At 38.3% G+C, this 20,652-nt stretch overlaps 1 protein-coding gene across 1 annotated transcript; it reads left to right on the top strand.

The window, feature by feature from the left end:
- Positions 1-2,482: 2,482 nt before the first annotated feature.
- LOC109031853 (fatty acyl-CoA reductase wat) lies at positions 2,483-19,844 on the top strand. Its single transcript, XM_019043648.2, has 10 exons — positions 2,483-2,639; positions 4,782-5,028; positions 8,753-8,846; positions 10,163-10,411; positions 12,084-12,235; positions 13,152-13,261; positions 14,663-14,855; positions 16,172-16,423; positions 17,491-17,742; positions 19,708-19,844. Exons 2-10 carry the CDS (start codon positions 4,841-4,843, stop codon positions 19,841-19,843), a joined length of 1,626 nt encoding a protein of 541 aa, XP_018899193.2. The 5' UTR covers positions 2,483-2,639; positions 4,782-4,840; the 3' UTR covers position 19,844.
- Positions 19,845-20,652: the final 808 nt, after the last annotated feature.

Raw genomic sequence — 20,652 nt, 5'->3', positions numbered from 1 at the left:
CCGCCATGTGTCACTATCTCTCAGAAGAAGTAGTAACGTCAATTTTTAGACGTGCGCCCTTTTGATCGATTGAGAGACCTCTAACATTTTTTTTCTTTTCAAAATGATAATTAATTATGGCACATCCAATAATCGTCTGTGTCGCTCACATAGCCCTTGAAGCACCACTACAAATGAGACAAACGAAACACAACATGGAAATAGAGCAAATGGAAAGACGGCGTAGAGATACAACTATTCGTGCTTGATGGATGTCTGTGTTGCATCTGCAAAATTGAAGGCGCGATGGTGCGAGCTGTGAATTCGCGATGTTCCGCATAGCTCCGCTTCATGCTACCAATGATGTGAAGTTAAGAGACGAGGCTCGACTATTACGGCTCTCCTATTTACGGCTGTGTTGCTCATACAGCCTTTAAAGAACCGCTACAAATACAAAGAAAACAAACTAAAAGAAACACAGTATGGAGATAGAGCAAATTAAAAGGAAGCGCGTTGATGACGGCGCAGAGATACAACTATTCGTACATGATGGATGTCCATGTAGCATCTGCAAAATTGAAGGCGCGATGGCGCTAGGGGTGAACTCGCAATGCTCAGTTCTATGCTGCCAGTGAGGTGTCGCTCAGATTCGAGAAAAAATTTAAAAAACTAGGCCCGATTACGTCTCAACTCTGTTGTTCCTTTTTTTCTCCTACTTCAATTTGAAGTTTGGTTGTTTTTTTAATTTACCGACCTACATCTACGGCTTGTATGTACCGCGCGGTCCCTTACAACTCGCGTGGCACGTTTTTTAAACAAGTCTCCTGTCAATTTGACCGGGCTTCAGCATCTAAGGGTTAATGAAAATGTCATTAAAATATTAGGTACTGCATCTTGTTCGCCAAAAACTCAGGATTCAAGAGGAGAGCCAAAAGAAGCCATTCACAATCAGTCAGTGAATTTCAATAAAATTTAGATTTGTTTAATCTTGCAAATTAGGCTCCAATTGTTCGGTGACGTCCGAAAACATCGTCATTGCCAACAAAATGATTGTTGAATGGGACCTCCTGCAGCCTGCCTTAAATCTCTGGTGCATTTGATATACATGTATTCCTATCTCTTCATTTTTACTTTTCTTACTGAACACCTCGTCTCTCTTTCAAAATTCCACCTCGTACTTTCTAGATTGGATGTTTCATTTTTCGATGAGGTTAAGAAGATCTTTTCAGCGTACATATTTCTCGCGTTCATGAACCCGAAAACCCGAAAATGATGCATCATTTTCCGACTTTTAGTTTTTGAAAGCAATATTATAGGTTGCAAGCTTTGGCTCGATTCCTCTGGAAATAATGATGCAAGGCTGCATGGCTGGCACCTACGACCTACGGCCTTGATTTAATTTTTTTTTTTTTTTTTTTTTTTTCATTTCACAAGTATCTTGGTTACTTAAAAGTGTTCAATTTTGCAATTTCTGCTCTGTGCAATTACTTAATAAACTTTGAACCTGAAAATAGCGTAAAATTGTGCTGATTTGCCAGAAATTTCCGGACCGCCTTTCACGCAAATTATCACTTTACACCCCTTTGGCTGGCTAAGGGTCTACGCCCTGAGCTGTGAGCCAGTCCGACCCTGCCTACCGTGTTAAATATAACGATGACAAAACTGCATCAAACTACGGATCTTGACAATAGTGGAAAAAACAGACTACTGCTACATTTGTGTGGGCAAAAGTAGAGAACATTGTTGAGAGAACGGAGAAATCAAACGGATGTTGCGAAGACGACGACTAGAAAATGCAAACGTTGCCAAATTTCTCGACAAATCACGGATTTTCAGGGAAAGTTTCGAATATTTTCTTCCGATTTTTCAGAGTTTGTTCGTAATTGATCTGGAATGTCTGAAAATTTCAAGGAAAAATATTCATAACTTTCTTAAAAAATAAATATTTTCTAAGAAGGGATTTGGTAATGTTCTTACGGCGTTTCGCCTTAGCACGGCAGAATAGTGACCGTCATGAGATACAGCTGAATCGGGCACTTCAAAGCGAAATGGTGTCTTTCTTTGAACGTGAACGGTTGATATTTTTCCAGAAACCATACTAAACAAAAATGACTAGCAAACTCTAATTATTCCCAATGTCAATCGTGAAAATATACCGGATTAACGTACTCTTGTCAGTATACTGCCGTGCTAAGAAAAACGCCGTGTGAGCCCTCAGGCGTTGCCAAATGTTCCGCGATAAAACACGAATTTATTGGTAAACTTATGAATATCTCTCCTCCATTTTTTTAGATAACTTCGCTCGCAATTTCACCTTGAGTCCCGGAAAATTCTAATGAAAAATAGTGATAACATTCCTCAATAATAAACATTTTATCGGAGGAAATTTGGCAACACTCGAATGTTCATACGGCGTTTTTCCTTGGCACGGTACTATAGAGGACCAACTTTGGCTCAATGCGGCAACGTTGTTTCATTAAATTCAAAAGGCGAGCAAAATCGTTGCATGTTATTAAGAAGCCACGAGATACTGACTCATTGAGACGTTTACGGGGAGGAAGAGGTATTCAAATCAGTTCTATTGGAGATGTCCTGTGAAAAAATTGACTTGAAATTTACCTCAAACGTGCCGACTCGCTTAAAACTCCCAGCAAATCTCGGTAAGTCCATGTTTTATGGATAATTTCTTACAACCTGCGAGCTTTGAACTAATCGACCGTTTTAATTTCAAGATAAGTCTAAAATGCTCTAAAGTACGAGTAACTCGTTTGTTTACCATTCAACTGGCCCCTCAGCACCTGTTGTAACGCTTTTTAAGCATTTTGCCGGTCGTCTATTTTACCCAACTGCATGACTAATAATTTTTTGTAAATCTGTAATTTCACGCTTTTTTGTAACGCTTACCTAGATCCTGATGCAGTATTATAATTCATATTTATTAGCAAAAGCATGATATCAACTTCAATCCGAGACTTTCACTTTTTAATCGCAGGTGAGGTTATATATAGGCAGTGTCTAATGCCACATCAAGTACCTGTTTTTTGCGCTGAAGGGATGTTTCTTATTCATGGAATTAGTTGTCAAACTAACAAATAGGAAAATGGGATTTTTATAATTAAGTGAAAAACACAATGGTTGCGTGGGTTTGGTGTTATCATAAAGAGTAAAGAGACACTTCTCATGAATATCACCGTCCGCGGGAAAAGGGTCTTAGTTGGACGTATTTATGCTAAAAAAAACTAATGCAATTGTGCATGAGGTTTTAATAAGAAATAGTTCCTTTAGGCATAAATATTTATTTTTATTATATAAATTTTTATTATATTTTTTATAATATATATTTTTATTTATTTTGCCTTTTATGGAGGCAGAATTTTCAAAAAGGCAATTTTTCTCCAAGTGGGTCGATGATTTTGGATTTTTACATTTTCACGGATTTTGTTTCCTTTCCAAGAATAAGTTACGAGCTATTTAATTTATTGTAATGACTGGTGGCAATTCTTCAAATTTGGCAACACTGTTTTCCCTCCATTTAAAAGTATGCAAAACAATTGATTCTTGGTGAGCCTAATATCGATATTTTCAATGTATTTAAATGGAGGAAATACAGTGTTGCCAAATTTCAAGAATCGCCAATGCGTAATGCCAATATTGGGCGTGCGGTGCAGTTAGCAATCGGACAATTTCGTACATTGAACATTGCATATCAGGATTTTGAATAAGTAGCTTTTCCTCGAAACTTTATTTTTTAAATTGCCAACTTGCTGCCACCACTGTGATTTGATTCGACATTTCATCGCTCCTCTGACGTAACGGTGGACGGTGGATCGAGTCAATCAGCGAGGTTGGACATGGAATTTTTGACTGAGACTGCGAATTTTGATGTTAATTTCGGCATATTTTAAATTGTAAGGGGTGTTTCTGGAAGAAAATTTCACGAAAGTTTTCCAATTTTGTCCGACCTCTGACTCCATTGACTCGATTCACTGTGCGGCGTATCACAATTTCCACTTGCACCCCGTTCTTCGTATAGTTTTATAAACGTAATTATGCCAAAAAGAACTATGTCTCATACAAATCCTATTCACATAGTTCCTGTTAGTATAAATACGTCCATATCTGCTTCCTTGGGCTCATATGCTACTAGAGATACGCGCCCTTACGTCAGAGAAGCGACGAATTTTGGGCGTTTTTACCCCAAAATGAACGTATTCATGCTAAAAGGACCTATGTTACACGCAATCCCAATGCAAATGGTTCCTTTCAGTATGAATACGTCCAGTCATAAATGAAACTATCTTCTTGACAATGCTATGGTAACAGTAACTTGATTTTGACTTATTCTGAGCTAGGGTCCTTTTTTTAATGTGATTAATTATTGAAGTAAAAATTACGGGGAAAAAAATTATAATAATTCATAAAACATTTCGACAATGTACATGCAAAAACGCGAATCTCGGTTTTCGACGTTGCAAACTTTATTTTCCACGTAGAAAACTTATTCGGTTATTTTTCTTTTCCGTTTGAAGAAAATTCTGTGAAAATGTCGAGCAATACACGGTCGCAATACTATGTCGGTTTGTTTGCACTTGTTAAAATGAACGTCCATCAGCCCCGTTAAAGATGCCGCAGGGTTAGGTATATTATGTCCATCAATGAGCCTTAATAACCCCGTGAAACCATTTAATCAAAAATACTACTTGAAAATTGTAATTTTCTCTTCAACTTCATCTGCTTCTCCTCATTTTTAAAGCACTACATCATGGTAATACTCTTAGCTTGCTATTTGCTATCTTTTTCAGGCTTTTGGTGAACGTGACAGGTAAAACACGAAAACTCTTACTGTAACTATAAATCGAAAATGGTGTTCGCGTTCCCCGAACCGATCGAGCTTATTTGCAGCAACAATGGAGAGGAGGGGGTTTCCCCAGACTTGGCGCCTGATTCCCATCAAGTTTCCGAGATTCAAAGGTTCTACGAGGGAGCCAATGTGTTCATTACGGGGGCCACCGGGTTCATTGGAATGGTCCTTGTCGAAAAGTTGCTCAGGTTAGTTTAATACTCCAACTTAATAACTTTCCTCTAGAATAAAAAAAAAGAAGAAGTGGAGCCAAGATTGAGTTACTAAAACGTCACAATGGGGTTTTTGGGTTTGTTTTTAAAACTATCAATCAGCCTTCGAAGATATTGATTAATATATGCCCGAAGAAAGCACTTCACTTTAATTTCTGATTCTTTCAAAGTGTAAAAGTTTTAATATAAATACCTCAACTACCTTTCCTTCACCACAGACCTGTTTTCTACTTCTTTGTCGGATTTTTTATTTGTACTCTAAAGCAAATGACATCTATCAACAAGAAGTGGTTTAGAGAAACCCCTATCTAACACAGGGAGCTTACGAGCAGTCACCGAACTTGGATGCATCCCTTCCGCCTGAAAATGTCTAGTTCTAATGTTCATTTGGCAAACGTGCCATTGTCCGACACGAGTCACAATCAATCGAAATTAATCGGATTTTGCTTTCATGAATGACCTTTTTATTTGTCGCGCCGTTCAATAGCCACAACTTCTTCTGCCACATGTCTTTGATGTTGGGATACCTGTAGCTTCGACTGTTTCCTGTCTATCGAATTTGTAGTCTCGTATCTACTGACCTTGATTACTAACTTTGGCTATTTTTGGTTCAGAGTGATATACTCAAGGTCACGATTAAAGTTCGATCCCTTTTTCATACATAGTTTGAGCCAGGTGAGTCATACTTGAGAGCGAACAGGGTGGTGTTCAGGAAAGAGCGAAGCAGATTTTTCTGATTAATCGTGGGACCACTATCAAAAAGGGAGTTTCTTGACCATGGTTGCGAGAAACCACGTGACGAATCAACTACGAGCAGTATTTTTCTAAAAAAATGTGTTACGAACAAATTTCGATATTGAGTTGCATTCTTTCGTGTTTGTTTGCCCTTTTAATTGATACACGAAAAGAACGTTACTGAAATATAAATTTTTTGCTACCTTGTCCTCTTTTTGACGTTAACTCATTTTATCACAAGGGTGAAGCAATCTTGTTTAAATCCATCCATTGAACTCATCGACTTAAGCGTTATTAGAAAACAACTTACACTTCCATTTCTAATGCTGGCGATTTTTTCCTAAGTTATAAAATAAATATTATTCTAAAAGTCCAATTTTGATTATTACACGCACCTTGTGCGATGAGATCGTGTAAAAAATTATTGCCAGACCTTCTTGATAAAAGCCAAATATTGCAGGAGATTTAGACGTCGCAAATGTAGGCGCGTGGTACTTCACTTTTGATTTGGAAATGATAGTAATTTTGCCAAAGGTTCTTTGGCGAGCACATCTGGCATATTATTATCAATTTTATATCAATTATAGGGTGCAATAATGCATATCATCGATATCCAGAAAAAGCCACTGTTATTGCCAATCACAAAACTATCGTGATCTAACGATTCTCCTGATGTGACGGCTCCATTGTTGCCAGAGAGTGCTACAAATCATCGCTTTTCCTCATTTAAATCCATGTAAAATATCCTCATTTTTTGTGTAACCTGGCAACACTGAACGGTTCTATATGATAAGTAAGGACAGAGGGAGTATAACGTAAGCTCATGGTACAAGGTCACGGTCAGGACTTTCATTGTTTTTCATAGCGACAATCCGTTAATGACTTTCAAATGCACATCGCCAATTGGAGCGGAAAATCGTTTTATCAACGAATACTTTGACGTTAAGCTCAAGAGCTTAGCAACTTTTGACGGCAACAGCGAGCCAAGAAGTAGGCCAATTGTCTCGCCTGCACTTCCTGTCGCATAGAAAAGCTGTCTAAAGACAGTGCGCAAATTTAAAATGCGTTTTGCAATCAAAGGTTTTTTCTCTTTTTTCTTTTTTCTTTTTTTTTCTATTTTGACTAATAGGCCTTTTCAGGATGGAGTCTCAATCGAGGGCCTGCTTTTTGCTAGGAAATTTTTTAAATATCTTCTCTATGCTAATAAAATCATTTTTAAGACCTCGATGGACGAGGTGAGGAAGGAGAGTAAGACGCTCCAAAGGTCGAATTCAAAAGAAGGAATCCAAATTCAGAGTAAGGAGAAAAGTCATTAAGGTGATTCGACGGCTGCCATTTTTTGTATCAGAGCGACGTGCGGTCGTTGCCTACGAGAATGGAGAGGCCGTAACTAGTCAGTTCTGTGACGTCAAACTAGTAGATATTTACCGAAAACAACAAGCATCTCCGGGTCATCAGTGCATCGATGAGTGAGGCAGGCAGTCGCTGCGTGGACCAATCAGAGTGGCTCTCGATCGGCCGAAGTTGCGCGAGCGGCCCGTTTGAATCTGAGTGGAGTAACGATTTTCGGTATTACGCATTCATTTCCTCGATATTTAGACAATGTCACAAATGAACTAGTTAGTTTTCTAAAGTGAAATTTCATCTTCTTTCTAAACGGTTCTTATGAAATTTTGCATCAGATCAACCCTGAAAGAGATATCGGCGAGAAATCATCGCGCGGCAAGCGCTCTCCCATAAGAACGCGTGTTAAACCGCGGCCGAGTTTCATCTACTAGTGTGACGTCACAGAATCGTAGTTACGGCCTCTCCATTCTCGTAGGCAACGGTGCGGTATATCGCACGTCGCTCTGACACAAAAAATGGCAAAAACCTACAAATTAGACGACGAATACCACTATACTAACTCGTAAGAGCTCATTTTGCCTACCTTGTCCTTTGAAGGCAAATTGGTTCGCCATAACCGCTTGAGTTAGTTTGAGACACCAGTATGCAGATTTTGTTAATCTTTAAATGGGCTTTTGAACTATTGATGTAGAAAGAAATAAAATAAAACCTGGGATTCTGCTCTCAGAATGCCTCAAGGCTCGTTGGATTTGAACACTACAATTTATTCCAGAAATGTTTACGATTAAGTTTAGAGCAAAATTACAAATCGACGGTGAAACTACCAAACCACGTATCTCGGTTTGCGACGTCGCAGACTTCCTGTCATACTTTATTCTTTAAATGAAAAACTACTTAACATCCAGTCTTGAAAATTTCTGTGATTTTTCCTCATCGTGCGGAGAAAATTCCGTGAAAATTTCAAGGAATGATATTGATTTGGTCTACTTCAAAAAAATAAAATGTGAGCGTAGATTTTTAAACACCGCAAACGAGATACGTGGTTTGGTAGTTTCACCGTCGAAATGTAAGTGCTCTGGGCATACAAGTATGTTCTTATTTTCCAAACTTACAATCAGTTGAGTAAACTCAAATTGTATACTATTGCTAGCGTTTTGGGCTCCTTAATCCTGGGTTCTCTCCGTTAGAATGGTGGGTGATGATCATGAATATTTCTTCCAGTCGAGCGATCGGGCATGATGACGAGCTCTCCTTTGAAATTTCAAAACGGTCCCGTGAGAAATTTAGAATTTCAGAGGCAATGAAAATTCCTTTTTATACAATATATTTTATCATCTAAAATTCGTCATATCCTGCACGAAGGAACGTAACACCATTCCAAGGTTGCAAAATTGACTCTAACTTTTCCATTTTTTATAAGAGTGTACCTGCACGGTTTTTGTTAAAAAATGTTCTGATAATTTCTTAAAATTAGAAAGAAAAAAATCAGTGAAATTTCCCGTTACAGTTATGCAAGATTGTTCTGGTAAAAAAAAACCCGAGGGAAAATTTGGTAACATTGAAATATAGTTACGTTCTTTCGAGAATAAAACTGCGAATTTTTGTTCCAACTTTTCAGATCATGTCCGGGTATCGAGCAGTTATTTCTTCTCGTGAGATGTCGCAAAGGCAAATCAGCAGAGGAAAGAATCAACGAGATGTTTCGTAATCCGGTAAGCAGCAATTCAATCATGAGAAAGTTCTTTTTGAACACGTAATCAGACGGAGTACACTTCATGATTTGAAATGCTATCTTCCGTGTAAGATAGAGATAGGTTGTTTTTGACCTCACCTAATCAAATTATAATTTTTTGTGCCAGATAATCATGAAAAGTCATATTCTGTATGAAACTTTCCATTAGCTTTATTGTTCCATAGCTCTTCCCAAAGAGCATTCTTTTCCATCGTTCTCCCCTGTCTTTTCAGACCGTGAGCAATAAAACACTCTATGCTTCATCTTTCACGGTTTGGACAGAAATGGTAAAATCGACAACATCTTACTCCACTTGGCCTTGCTTACTCGAACACTACAGGGGTTAAGGACGACACTAAAAAACCTTGGTGCCTAACACGGTTCTCAAGATTCAAAAACTCCCTTGAAAAAGACATTTCTATAAATATAACCCAATCATTATTATTCTAGTATAATTTTGACGTATTTCTGCTAACTAGAGACGCGTGGGAAGTATGAGGTGTGCTCTAAAAAGCTTCATTCGAAACAATGTAAAAAAGGACGTGATATCCTTTGCGGAAATGGGTAAATGGGATTTTACATTAAATCAAACGGAACCAAGCACCAAAATATGCGGCACTCATGAGCCGTAGGCATGTGACAAGAGCGTTGTGAACAGGGCTCATGAGTTGAGGACCACCAAGAGCGACCTCGACGGCGGCTTCGTCGCCGCTGACGTCACTGGCGCTTTATAATTCCCATTCATTCTTACGGCCCTCAACCGACGAACACACTCCTTATTTCCCATCTGTCTCTGGTTCTGTTTAGCAGAAATACGTCCATTTAACGCCAAGTAGCAATAGGGTAATGAATCACCAATTAAAGCAACATCAAATTATGTTTCCTTGTGATGTTAAAACGCCATCCCGCTTAAAATATTCTCCTCTGAGTACAAAATGAACTGATAAAGACAGGAATCGGTCCTTGCGATTCCGAGTCGGGCAGTTTCAGGGTAAAACGTTTATTCCGTCTGTTCGTATACACTGAAACAAAAGATTGGTAGAATTTACTATTCCTTCACGCTGTATTTCACACAACATAAGGGAATGGTAAATTCTACCAATCTTCAAGTCGATTCTGCCAGAGGAATGGTCACCTGTACCAGTTCATGGTGACGTTTACCTTTCTTCTGGCAGAATCGACTCTAAATTGACGCTGTGTGAAATACAGCATGAAGGAATGGTAAATTTTACCAATCTTTGTTTCAGTGTAGGGAAACTATCTACATATGAATAATTTTCCTTCGTAATTTTTCAGTTATTCTCCCGACTACTGGAGGGGCAGAGCAACGTTTTGAAAAAGGTCCGAATCATCCGCGGAGACGTGGAGCAGCCCAATTTGGGCATTAGCAGTTCGGATACAGACACACTGAAAAAATACGTCAACGTCATCATCCACGTGGCCGCGACCGTCAGGTTCGACGAACACCTGAGGAGAGCCTACACAATAAATGTGGCCAGTTTGAGGGATATTCTTGATATGGCTGAAGCTATGAAAAATTTGAAGGTAATTTCGACCCCTTTTTTTTCTCCTCAATGCCCCTTTTTGAGAAGAACTGAATAAGGCTGAGGTCATGTGGACACGTATTTATGCGAAAAGGAACTGTGCGCAAGTGGAAAGATAGGGTGTGCTAGTGGAAGCTGGATAAGAAACAATGTAAAAGTGGATATAGTTCCTTTTAAGAAAATGGAAAAGCGGGATTTGATATTAAATCAAAAGGAACTGAGCATTAACTTGTAAGCCGTGGACATATCACAAGAGCATTGTGAACAGGGCTCATGAGTTAAAGAGTCCCGCCTCTGGTCTCCTCGTCGTCGTGGCTCCTCATACGTTGCCGCTGACGTCACTGGCGCTTTAAAAGCCCCATTCATTCTTATGGCCCTCGACTAAAGAGCACACCCCATATTTCCACTTGCACATAGTTCAATTTAGCATAAATACGTCCATGTGAAAGACATGATAACTATCAATATACTATCATCGTTCAAGGCGACTCAAAGTGTATTACGCTCGCGATGGAGAATTTGCAGGTGTCTTAATTTTGGTGAATTGCATGTTTAATTAGAGAACACTGAGAAAATTAAACACGAGGTAGGCGCCCTTGGCTCATAAATTGAACAATTTAGGCATTTTTCGGTAAAAAGTGGTATGCAACCTTTCAGTGCTGCTAAGGTTGTGCAACGTCTCTTGTTGTAAGTATAACTTATCCGACAGTTCTGCTATGAATTTTTCGTTGAATCTGCTCCGAGTTTTTCTTCACTATTGTAAGGAAGTAAGTCGAATGTGAATAAATTTCATCTGCCACAGACGTTATAAAAAAGCAAAGCAGCATGCAAGCTTCATACGCCCTTTTACCGAAAAACGTCTCAATGACTGGAGGAGATATGGCAAAATAATTTAATCCCCTAAAATACACGTGTTTAAATGAGAGGCTGTCAGATGACGTCACCTGGTGGTGCATTTTCTCACTTTTAAATCTATTTTTATACTATTTCCCATATCAGAAACAATTATAGAAAATACTACGAAATAGCTCTTTACGCACTTCTAGATGAAGCAATAAAAAAATTGCACGAAAATTCTTCATCATTGCACCTTCAATTTTGACACGTCTCAAAATTTAAATGTTAAAACCTACCCTCTAATGCCTTAAAGACAATAATAGTTGTTTGTTCCTGAATTAGTTCTATCGTTATCTTCTAAAAATTTAAGCAGTTTAAAGATAAAAAAACTTAAAATTTATTTTTGACTCTAATTTTATTTTTTGGAACTTCTTGGCTTTGTTTTCCCCGCAAAATAATGTGGACCCAGCACCATTTCTCCACCTTGTTACATACAGTTCGGGCCATTTCTTAGAGTTTTTTCCTCATTTGATAAAATTTAAGTTATATCAATTCATTAAACAATTATTCATTAAATCAATTTATTTAATGACTGGATATTTAAACCATGATTTTGTATAAAATCTAAACATTTATTTATTTTATCTTTTACATCTTGACAATATTGAAATTTTTATCTATTGGTAAATTTCGAGATTTTCCTATGCTACCTCTACACTATATGTTGTTCTACATACATTTAACAGCAGGTAAAGTCAAGAAAGGAACAAGAAATGGGGGAAAAAAATCCTCAAAATTTCTATTCGTTTATAATGACCCGTCAATGCCTGTTTCAGGCGTTTGTGCATGTTTCCACTGCGTTCAGTCAAGTGCATCGGGGAACGGAGTGCGTAACAGAAAATTTCTATCCTGGTCCTTACACCGAGGCAGAAATAGAGGCACTCCTACAGTCTGCTGACGATTACACCATAGCTTGTCTAACTAGTCAGTGAGTCCGTATGCATTCTCATCAAAGCAGCTGGAAAACGAAAATTCATTCAGAGTACCTAGAAAGTGCCGTAGAACATGGACACTTTTTGTTGTTGGGGGGGGAGGGGGAAAAAAGAGGCACCTATTCAAGGGAAATTTGGGAGGCAGAGAAACGACACGTCACACCATTGCTGTCATGCTAAGGAAGAACGCCGTATGGGCCTTCAGACGTTTCCAAGTTTCCTTCGATAAAACCCGAATTTCCTGAGAAAATTTGAATATTTTTCCTCAAAATTTTCAGACTATTTTGTACGTAATTTAATCTAAAATATCTGACAATTTAAAAGAAAAATGTGCATAAATATCGTCAAAAATGCATGTCTTATCACGGAAAATTTGGCAACTCTCGAATGTTCATACGGCGTTTTTCCTCAGCAAGGCAGATTGTGGATTTGAGGGACTCCTCCAGATCCAGAGGAGCGTTCGGAGGGACTTGCTAAGCTTCAAGGGGTTTTAGGGGATTTTCTCGATGTTTGCTGTAACGATGTAAAATGATTGTACCTCTATGAAAAATATTTAAATTGCAAGCACTACGTTGTCGGTTTTTTTTTCATAGATTTTGCGTCATAACATACAGGTATACATTCTATTCGAGAATACTTCACCGAATTATGTTAAAACATGTTTAAATAAATGTATCAAACAACAACAACAACTTTTTCAGAAAATTTTCAGCAAGCACTTTGCAGGAGTTGTCTGATTTCAAAAAAAGGAAGCTTCATATTTCAAGCAGGTGAAAAATACCCATCTTGGTTTGTTTCCAATCAATTTGAAACTACAATTAAGTGATCCGAGAAAAATTATGCATGAATGACACATACTTCATTAAACAGAATTTTATACTATTATACTATTAAAATTGTTCTATCTTTCAGGGTTTTAAACAAATCGCCAAACACGTATGTTTTGACAAAAGCTATGGCAGAGGATATGATTCGTAAAAGATTAGACTCACTGCCAATTGCAGTCTATCGACCGTCTATTGGTGAGTAATATTTCAAGGGCTCTATTGCTAGTAATTTTATTTGGTTATTTAAATGTTTGTTTCGTTTCCAGCCGTTCTCAAAATATATTAACCCAAAACACTAAAGCTTTTTGTTCGCTTTCAATCTCAAAAGCTATTCTATTGAACTTTCGGATTTGTTTTAATGTATAAACACATGATCTGTAGATTAGCTTCCAGTCTTTTTTTTAAATGTTATTTTATGATCGACATTGCAAAAAGTTTCTCAGTTCATCTCAATAAAGCACTCAGATGTATGGTTTGATATCTTTTAACAGAGAAATTTTGCAACCTTCACAAGAAACAAAAACAAAATACTAAAGATAGCTGTCTAATTTACAAAAGGAGAGGATTTACAGATGATTCGTCCCAGTTCCTGGCGTGCGATACACCGCATCGATCAAGTCTAAAATATCGGCAGCTTATGAATTTTTAGCCCTAAAAGGCTGGAGGCACCTGCGCATGAGACTGAAATAGCATTCCCAACAGAAAAATTGGCAAAATTTAAGGAGATGGGAGCAGGATTCTATGTGGGGGGAAAAATTGCGTTTGATACAAAAGTCGACTACTGTATCGAATGCAAGGTATTTATCGAAAAAGAATCCTGCTTTCATTTCTCTGAATTTTGTCCATTTTTTTAGTTTAGAATGACACTTCTAGTTCATGAGGCGCAGAGGTTATTATCTTCTTTTGAGCCAAAAAATTAAAATCTACCAAGATTTTAGGCTTAATCGATGCGATATGTCCCACGCTAGTTCGACCACGACGAATCACCTTAAAATAAATTCTAGGTACATTGGTTGGGAGTTTTTGGAAATATTCACAGCCGTGCTAAGGTAGAACGCCGAATGAACATTCAAGAGTTGCCAAATTTCCTTTGATAAAACAAGTATTTTTGACAAAATTCATGCATATTTTTCCTTGAAATTTTCAGATGTTTTAGATTAAAATGCGTACAAAACTGTCTGAAAATCTTGGAAAATAATATTCCCAATTTTCCCAGTAATTTCAGGTTTTATCGGTAGAAATTTGGCAACGTCCAAAGGCTCATACGGCGTTCTTCCTTAGCACAGCAATATGGCTACACACCACTCATCTTTCGTATACATCCGCGTGCTGGTTCAACTTTTCCTGTTTTCCAGTAATCCGCGGTTTTCCTCTCTTTTATTCAGTGGCGTGACGCGAATGATCAATTATTGATATTTTTTCATCGGAACTTATGGTAAAGAATCGATTATTAAGGTGTTCGTTGCGAACACCCTGCTTATCGAATATCGATCCTTTTCCATAGGTTTCAACGGCAGATCAATCGATATATCGCAAAGCGCGCCACGTCACTGATAACCTATACTTTATTTTCATCGAACCATTGATGATTTTCAGTTATGAACACTAATGTGGAACCTGTCCATGGTTGGACCTGCACCTTACAGAGTGCAGGTGCTGTGATGGCCGGCTTGGGTTTGGGAGTCTTGAGAATTGTGAGACAGATCCCTCATAAGCGTGCCGATATTATTCCGGTGGATAAGTGCGCGGCTGCCTTAGTTGCACTTCCATGGTACATTCATACAGCAAGGTGAGGAGAAACATTTTAATTACTAGGGAGCTACACCGCCTGGCCGCTGAGCGGCCCAACGCCCTTCCGGCGCTTCGCGCTTTTTAAGGCCAGCTTTGCGGACTCCTTTATGGGCTGCACTAAAAGCGCGCAAAGAGGGGAAAATTCAGGAAAAGGCATTGTAAGGATAGCGCGCAAAAATCATATTAATCGTGGCAAAGAAAGCGCGCAAGGAATGAGGTGTTGAAGTGCGTATAAGTATGAGTCCTTCGGCAACTTCAGGCAGAGGCATATTATTTAAAACTTTCAAAATTACAAAAGAAGCAAACGACTACACTGCCATGCTAAGCAAGAACGTCGTAAATCCATCAAGATTTTCCCTCGTTTTTTAGAACTTACCACTTTATAACATGAGAACTGTTTTACCCATGCACCTCAAATTTTCAAGTTAAGTTCTTGAATGTATTTGCGAAAGAATTCTGTAAAAATATTGTCCAAAGGTGCACAAGGTTTTCTGTTACGATACGTTGTTTCTAAAAAATTTAAAATTCTCAAGATCATGGCTGCATACGTGATCTGCAACCCCTCAAATTTCCTTGCCTTCTTAGAGGATATCAAAACTGCATGCTTGCCCACTTCCGCTTAATCTTCCTCTTAGGTAAGTTTTACACACACACGCATCATTCGCGCGCAATCCTTACTTACACGCTGCGCGCAATCCTATTCATTTTCATCCCATTCCTTCTCCTATTCATTTTTTGTGCTCTTTCCTTACTTACTTTTTAAGAGCTTGCGCGCTTCTCTGGTTTACCGCATTTGTGTCAATGTAAATAGAGCAGGCTCATCAAGGGACTTTCGGCCCTGAAGATCTTCAGATCGAACTGTGACAAAAAATAAAAATTTGTGTTGTATGAATGGGGATTCACAGGTTTATCACGTAATATACAAAAACTTGGGTAATTTCCAAAATCTGAAGAGAGAGGGCTTGTGTAGGGACTGTCTTCTGAATACAGCTACAAAAATCATGAAAATCGTCTCCGTAGAAGGACAAAACGAACTATGACAAAAATGAATTCATAGTGTCAGAGAAGTTACACAGGGTGGCCGAGACCTACGGAGGGGAAGCTTTTTCTACCCATTTTAGGTCGCACTAAGTCCAGGACCGCGGTGACGTGAAGGGAATCGACCCCAAAGAATCCGAATTTCCTGGGCCCAGAGTCCCCTCCCGGTAATTTTAAAACCGTTTTAATAAAACCCCGTCCCTTCTAAAAAAAAAGAAGAAAAACACGAATAGGCAAGTATAATGAAAAGTCTTCTCTTGGTTTTCAAATTTACAGGCTCAAGAAAGAAGCAATTACCCCAATCTTCAATCATGTCACCGACAGGAACCCTCAGACCTGGGATGCGCTAATGGATATTGGTTTACATTTGCACTACAATGATCAAGTTTCATCATCAAAGCAAGTGTGGGCCGTTACCTTTTCGACCGAGCCCCATGAATTTCTTTACAATGTGAAATTCTTCCTGTACCACGTTCTACCTCTCCCGCTGTTTGTCCTGGCCGAAAAGCTGAATGGAGGTCCCCCAAGGTTTGTGCCAATCTTAACATATTCCACCGAAAAGCCATAAGATGAAGCCGTTTTGTAGTGTCTGAAAACTATCGAACTTGAGGGAAAATTGCTTCAAAATATTTATGTATATGTGCCCCTATTCCACTATTTAAAATTAATAATGTCGAAACTTCAGTTTTCAAGAAGAACGAATTATTTAAACCGAACGAAGGAAACAAGTGGACCGGCTCAGCGACTATTTAAGTGTAGAATCAGCGAAGCTTAATGGAGAGGCTTGAAGGACAAGGCGCATAAAGTGCGGTTTTTGCTATTTTGAGAAATACGTGTTTGAAGTTTCGAAATGACACGGATCCTTATGGGGGAAAGAAAGTTCAAACTGACTTTTTGATGCTTAAAAATTGGAATTTGAAAGCGTATTTTTCACAGAATATACTTTCAAACTAGTTTTACTCGTAATTGAGTTCACGAATATCTCAATTTTTTCAAGAACTTTTCCTCCAAGCCTCTCAATTGAGCTGAGTGGAGATGTATTTTCGACGGAAATCAGCACAAATTTCTCACAGGGATAATCGAGCGCAGAATGATGAAGTTTGCCTAATCATGGATGATGAAAATAACATCAAGTTTGACGTCATGACTAAACAATGAGTATGGTACAGACATGTTCGTCGGATGACGGATGGGAGGCTGCAGAAAAAAATTCGCTGACCCGGTTCTTCCTGGGAGCAGACGAAGGGAACGTTCAATGAAAGGATGCAACAATTGGTTTTAAATGGAATAGGGGGGGGGGGGATGCCAACTCTCTCAAGGGCTGTGGGAGGACAGGGTACTGTAGCGGTTAGATGTCGCAGAGCGCTAGAGAGCGCCATGAAAGCGACTTTTATCAGGGGCGAGGCGTGAATGATCGATTATCGATATGTTTCCATTGAAATCTATGGTGACGAATCGAATATTAAGGTGTTAGATGCGAACACCCTGCTTAAATCGATCCTTTTCCATAGGTTTAAATGGCAGATCAATCGATATATCGCAAAGCACACCACGCCACTGACTTTTATGTGTATGAATACCTATGTTGATTGCAGAATATGGAGAGTCTACACGAAAATAGCGAGTATCACGTCTTTAGCCAACGCCTTTGCGATGCGGAACTGGAGGTTCTTTGACGACAACACTTTGAGAATGTGGAGCAGCATGTCCGAGAAGGACCGTCTCGAATTCCCGTTGGATGTCTCCGATATTGATTGGAAAAAGTACTTCCTATGGGGCGCCAAGGGGACTCTTACGTACATTCTCGGAGACAAGATCAGATCATATCACTCTCTCAGAGTGCGAGCGTAAGTCAAAAGCATAAAAACTAATAAATTATTAATAGAGTGGAGAATCGGAACCGAAGGAATTCTTAATGGGCCACTTGCGCTGGTCACAGATTCGTATTTTTACGTTTGATTCTTGAAGATCAGCTGAAAATAATAAGATCCGTCCGAACAGCAATTTTCCACGTTCAATATTAACGTAGACATCACGCTTTGAATAATGCGTAACGTATAACAAGTGAGGCGCGAAACGCTTCATGAGGTTTAACCGTGAGCAATCAGGGGGTGTAGTCCCCTAGTTGTATAAAATAGGTAATATTGGCAACTAAATTTTTTTATTGCCGTAGTGGCGAGGCGTGAATGATCGATTATCAATATCTCCCCATTTAAAGCTATGCTAAAGAATCGATTTTTAGGGTGTTCGTCGTGAATGCCCTGTTTATCGATCCTATCACATAAGTTTAAAAGGCAGATAAGTCGATATATCGCCAAGGACGCCACGATACAGATTGCAGTTTGCCCCTCTCCCCCCCCCCCAAAAAAAAAAAATTAAAAAATAAAAAATAATATTAAAAAAATGAAACATGTCCGTAACGCGTTTAATTCATTGAGCTATGCGTATAGTCTGATTATTGAAATTGAGAGACAAAGCAATGAACAAAGAAGACAAAGGGAGTAAGGAACGATCGTGTTGGTTGAAATGGGTGGTTACGGGAGAAAATGGTAGACTAACTATAGGGTCCCTCGTGGACCACCGTTTGTTCTAGGTGGCGGTAGCCACCCCGGCCCAATCCTAAAAAACTCCCCCTAAAAAATGACGACCCAAAAAAAAAAAAAAAAAAAAAAAAAAAAAAAAAAAAAAAAAAAAAAAAAAAAAAAAAATTAGTCTATTACTTACATTCTGTGTCCATTGCAATCATCCGCCTCCACCAACTGGATCCCTCCATATACATTTTGTCTGCTTTGTCTAGAGTTTTGTCTATTAATGTCAATAATCGGTCCTCTGATCAGCTAATTGGTTCCTTTTAGACTCACCATTTGGACACCTTACAATCAGAAATTTTACGGTGCTGACACAGGTCATTTAGTTTGCTTGTAAATGTTTCCCATAATCTCAAGGTATGCACGATCATTCCATAAGAGGTGGATGTAATCCATTTTGCAATTTTTCATGCAAAATAAAATCTTGAATTTCATGCGAAATATTTCATGATATTTCAGAATAAAAATATTGAAAAATATTTTTTGAAATTAAACAAAATATTAAGCGAAATGTGACTGAGTTTTGCATTTTGGTGTTTTTTAATGCGTGTTGATGCCCAGCCCCTGGAAATATGTTTCATATTTTCACAACTTTGTGAAATTTCATGAAATATTTCACGGAAATTTTCAATATTTCAAATTTTTCATTTCACCATTCCACATGGATTCTAATGCGAATATTTGATCAGTGCACAACCAACATTAGGTGAAATCGCCAGAGCACTCTGTTTCAAAAACTACCAGACTGTCGATGTAAAACAACCATGCGCTATATTTAGGAAGAATCATTATTTAATTCATTTTTCAAAATGTTCAACTTTATTCCTCCCCTTATCCATAACTCTGTCGTGCTGAAGAAACGCGCCGTATAAACGTCTGTACGAAACCAAATTTCAATCGTTAAAACAAAATTTTCGAAGAAAATTACGAATATTTCGCCCTGAAATTTTTGCATACCTCAGATCAAGTTGCGAAGAAATTCCCCTCAAAAATGGGAGGGTAAATATTCTCAAGTTTTCCTGAAAATTTGTCTTTTACCAAAGGAAATTTGGCAACATCTGAAGGCTCTTACTACGTTCTTCCTCAGCACGGCAAAATTCTCACTCCGATTTTGAAAACTGTTCGATTATCAACTTTCAACAAAAAATTACGAAACTCATCTTTAACGTTAATACAGATTAGTTTCTCTTGTTTATACATACAATCGTGTTTCTTTTGTTTCAGGATGATAGTAATTCACAGAACTTTACAGATGTTAATGAAAGCTCTATATATGTTTCTATTGTTCAAAACTGTCATTGTAGGATGTAATTTGTTAAAAAGTATGGTACCGTCCGAAATATACAGGCTTAATAATTAAATTACGTCATTGAATTTCCCTCTTATAAATTCTCCAAATCTAGAAGACATCCTCAGGGCAGAAACTAAAAATTAACAGCAGCTGCTAAGGCTCGCTGCTCGTGCTCGTGCTAAGGAAAAACGCCGTAAGGACATTCGAATTTCGCTGAACTTCCTCTCAGAATATATTAATTTTTGTGAAAAGTTACGAGTATTTTCCATCAAAATTTTCAGACGCTTCTGATCGAATTATGGTGAAATTTTTTTTGAGAAATCAGGAGAAGAATGTTCGCAAATTTTATGAAAAAATCGTGATTGGTCAAAGGAAATTTGGCAACGTCTAAAGGCTCATGCGGCTTTTTCCTTAGCATAACAGTATTGATTGTCCTCGGTACGAATGAAACTAAGACATTTGATTTAAACTAACCTAAATTAAGTTAAATCAAGTTAGACTGATTTTGTCGATCCTGAATTAAAAAGGGAGGATAACCGTAAGGGATCACCTGCGTTGTGATGTTGCAATAATTACTCTGCAAAATATTCATAGAGTAAAAAATGGTCGAACATTTTCTTTTAAAGCTTCCTGTAGACTGTTCTTTTTTTAGGTTTAACGAAAACTCCACAAAAGTTGTTTATTAATAAAGCGCAAAAATTCCGGATGATCCTCTAAAACGTTAAAGTGCAACTAAGCCCCTCTGGTTATCATCAATGCATTTCAGCAGCGAGGCGTGAATGATCGGTTATCGATATTTCCCCATTTGAAGCCATGATAAAGAATCGATCACTAAGGTGTTAGTTGCGAACATCGTGTTTATCGATCCTTTTCCAAAG

Source organism: Bemisia tabaci, chromosome 2 (assembly GCF_918797505.1).
Source record: "Bemisia tabaci chromosome 2, PGI_BMITA_v3".
NCBI classification, from domain to species: Eukaryota; Metazoa; Arthropoda; class Insecta; order Hemiptera; family Aleyrodidae; genus Bemisia; species Bemisia tabaci.
The sequence above is the reverse complement of the archived record's forward strand: the minus strand, read 5'-3'. Positions and strand labels throughout refer to the sequence as shown.

What these genes read in the sequence shown, in the direction of transcription:
- LOC109031853 (XM_019043648.2), top strand. Translation starts at nt 4,841, where the DNA reads ATGGTGTTCGCGTTCCCCGAACCGATCGAGCTTATTTGCAGCAACAAT. An exon ending in AAGCTATGAAAAATTTGAAG is followed by an intron (nt 10,412 to 12,083) that starts GTAATTTCGACC and finishes TGCCTGTTTCAG; the next exon opens with GCGTTTGTGCATGTTTCCAC. An exon ending in ATAGCTTGTCTAACTAGTCA is followed by an intron (nt 12,236 to 13,151) that starts GTGAGTCCGTAT and finishes TCTATCTTTCAG; the next exon opens with GGTTTTAAACAAATCGCCAA.